The sequence below is a fragment of the Apis dorsata genome, unplaced genomic scaffold (assembly GCF_000469605.1).
Source record: "Apis dorsata unplaced genomic scaffold, Apis dorsata 1.3 scaffold_739, whole genome shotgun sequence".
Lineage (NCBI taxonomy): Eukaryota > Metazoa > Arthropoda > Insecta > Hymenoptera > Apidae > Apis > Apis dorsata.
Genome location: NW_006263900.1, coordinates 21,810 through 24,816, shown reverse-complemented (window position 1 = coordinate 24,816; position 3,007 = coordinate 21,810). Strand labels below are relative to the sequence as shown.

The following is a 3,007-nucleotide window of genomic DNA, read 5'->3' as shown; positions in this document are numbered from 1 at the left end:
CCACCACCGGCACCACCACCGTTGAATTCTTCCATGCAATCTAGACTCGCTATAGGTGCACGGCAGCTGCGCGTATAAAATATATGGAGTATTAATAGAACACGATCGATAGAATACTCGATACAACCATGTAAACATTTACAACTAACATTTATAGCATTTTATGAAATTCTTATCATTCATCTATGATACGCTTAAATTAAAAATTCATAGATCTATAAACATTTTTCCTTTTCATTATATATATATATAGTCGTTACGAATTGATTTCATATTATCTTATCGCTTTTCCCATATATCGAGAATCCAATTTCGAAAAAAAATTTTATCATAACGAAATAAAATTCTTAGATTCGAAGATCAAATATAATATGTAATATTTACTATTATCATTGTTCTCACTATATATATGCATGCGTGTGTATGCATGTATATTGAAATATAAAAGATAAATAAATAAAAGATAGATAAAATAGATAAATAATTTTAACTGTTAAATAAATATTCATTAATTCAATAATTGACAATAATTATTTTAATGATTAATTGAGATTGTTAATTTGTATTAGTTTAATTATTAATATGTAATATTTGTTTCTTATGCTTCATGACCTTTTAAATCAATTAAAATATCAATTGTTATATTTTTAATGATCATGACAATGAATCTGTTTCATGATTTTATAATTGATTTATGATATCGATATATGCGATATGCATATATACATACATATGTATATACATATATATACATATATATGCATACTAGATGTTAATAAAGAGAAAAAATTAAGAATAAAAATAAAGAAACAAAGAATGAAAACGAATAATAAATAAATAAGTAATAATCTATTTATGTAACTATACATAAATATGTATATCGTTATCGATCAAGAATTCACTCACCGATAAATAGTAGGTAGCGGATAGTAGTCATCGTCCTCCATACTACTATTTGTATTCGCATTGTTATTCGTATCATTTCCTGCCGTGGATGCATTGCCAAGGTTACATAACATTAAACGAGACATTTCTTTATATCTTCAATATATTTGTATACGCATACACACACGTATACGTACGATGTAAACGGAAAATTTTTGAAGAGAATAAAAATTGCAAAAACGCGAAGATGAAAGATTTAATTGAGAATGATTTAATCAAACAATTTCGATTCAATTCAAATCTGATTTCGCTTATTTTTTCGAATTTGGAGATAAATATTATAAAATATCATTTCATAAATTCTATATTCATATTTGTTAACAAATCAATAAAATTCGTGAATCAATTTCTTGATTCTAATTCTAATCTTAGTCCGGCGATTAAAAGTTTTATTTTCAGAAAGAAAAGTTTTCTCACACAATTGATAAAACTTAAATATTAAATATTAAAGAGATGAAATTATTGATATACGTCGAGAAGCATTATTATATCACTGAACTGAATAGAATGGAACATTGAGCGATTCAGTTCGACGAGTCAATCTGTATTTTCGAATTACGATATATATATGTACATATATATATATATATATCGTATCGTATATATATATCGCATTTATCGTGCGTTATGTAGGCACTAGTTTTTCTTTACTTTTAAAAAAATATTTAGGCACCACAGTAAAGAACATAAGTATATAGATATTGTTCGCGATTAATTTCATATGTGATATTGCAACATTTTGTAAAATGTCTTTCTGGTTCGATCACAATGTTGGTCAAACACTATAACACAATGAATATTTTGTTTTAAAAGATAGACGTCGTTACCTAAAAACGAACGATGGTCGATATAAGTATCGATATGTAGTATAATTGCTGGCGTGAGAAATAGGGCACAATAGTTATTAACCCCAAATTGGATATTAACAATGTCACTAAAAATCCATTTATAGATTATTCTCTGGTCCAACTGGTAACTTTGAAAAATCCAACAGATATAATTTTATAGAAAAAAATTTAACGATCTTAATCTTAATTTTTATAATAGTGATATTTTAAATTCTGGTTCCATTTTTTCTTTTTTTTCTATATTTCTATTTAGAATTCCAATTCCAACTTTTTATCACTCTTAAATTTCAATCTTGATTTTGATATCGATCTAATTATTTATCCGATTTATAATTATGAAATATATGACAATTTCAAATCAATTCTCATTGCTATTCGCAGTATAAATATAAATATTCTTCATAAAAATATTCGATGCGAATAATTATCTTTGTGATTCTTCGTTTTAATTGTTGTTTCAAATCGTACTTGCCTTTCACGATGTGTCTATCAAAATACCATTTTCTTAACGATTGCTCTTGTGTAACAATTTATGAAGATATAGATGACATATTTCTTGAAGAATAATAAAAAGAGAAAAATGTCAAAAAAATAAAAACACCGAAACGTAGAACAAAAAAATTTATGAAAATATTAGGATCCTATTGTAGAGACGGCGAGTGTTATGCCTCCTACGTGGTAAGCAACACTGCACAACTTCGATATACTGCGACTCCCTCCTTTACAGCAGCTACGAGGTACGAGCGTGCGTGCCTTTGCGTCTGTTTCGCTACGGGCATCTTCGAGACTATAATGCGCGCGTGCGCATTCGTGTACCGATTGCGCATCACTCGTGGCTTGTGCATCACGCCATGTTATCCCTACCGTTCTTCCTCGATTTCTAACAGGGAGTTGCGGTTGTTTTCAGAGCGCATGACGTTACCGTCGTCGCATTCAATGCATTCAGCGCATTCGCCGCATTTGCCGCATCGAGCCTCTCTTGGAATTATATCTCTCACTCGCTTACCATTTGTCCCATATCTCACTCATTTAATTCCTTATTATATTTTTATTCAGCTTTTCCGACTTTGATTTCGCGCAGAATATAATTGATTCTTTGTCATCTTTCTTTTTATTTTTTTTTGCTTATTAGTTCGCTTATTCACTCAAAATTTAATGTTTCATCAATAAATTCTTATTCAATATAAATATATTTTAATCATCTTATGTTTTAG

At 28.6% G+C, this 3,007-nt stretch overlaps 1 protein-coding gene across 2 annotated transcripts in view; it reads right to left on the bottom strand.

Annotated features, from left to right (window-relative positions):
• The window catches only part of LOC102680407 (voltage-gated potassium channel subunit beta-2), a 9,481-nt gene extending 6,878 nt beyond the window's left edge, over positions 1–2,603 (bottom strand). For both annotated transcript variants that reach the window (XM_031513779.1, XM_006622662.2), the window contains exons 1-2: positions 907–2,603; positions 1–66 (exon numbers count right to left, since the gene is read on the bottom strand). In XM_031513779.1, coding sequence (XP_031369639.1) covers positions 1–66; positions 907–1,031 — 191 coding nt within the window. In that variant the 5' untranslated portion in view covers positions 1,032–2,603. The remainder of the gene's footprint in view (positions 67–906) is intronic.
• Between the last annotated feature and the right edge of the window lie 404 nt (positions 2,604–3,007).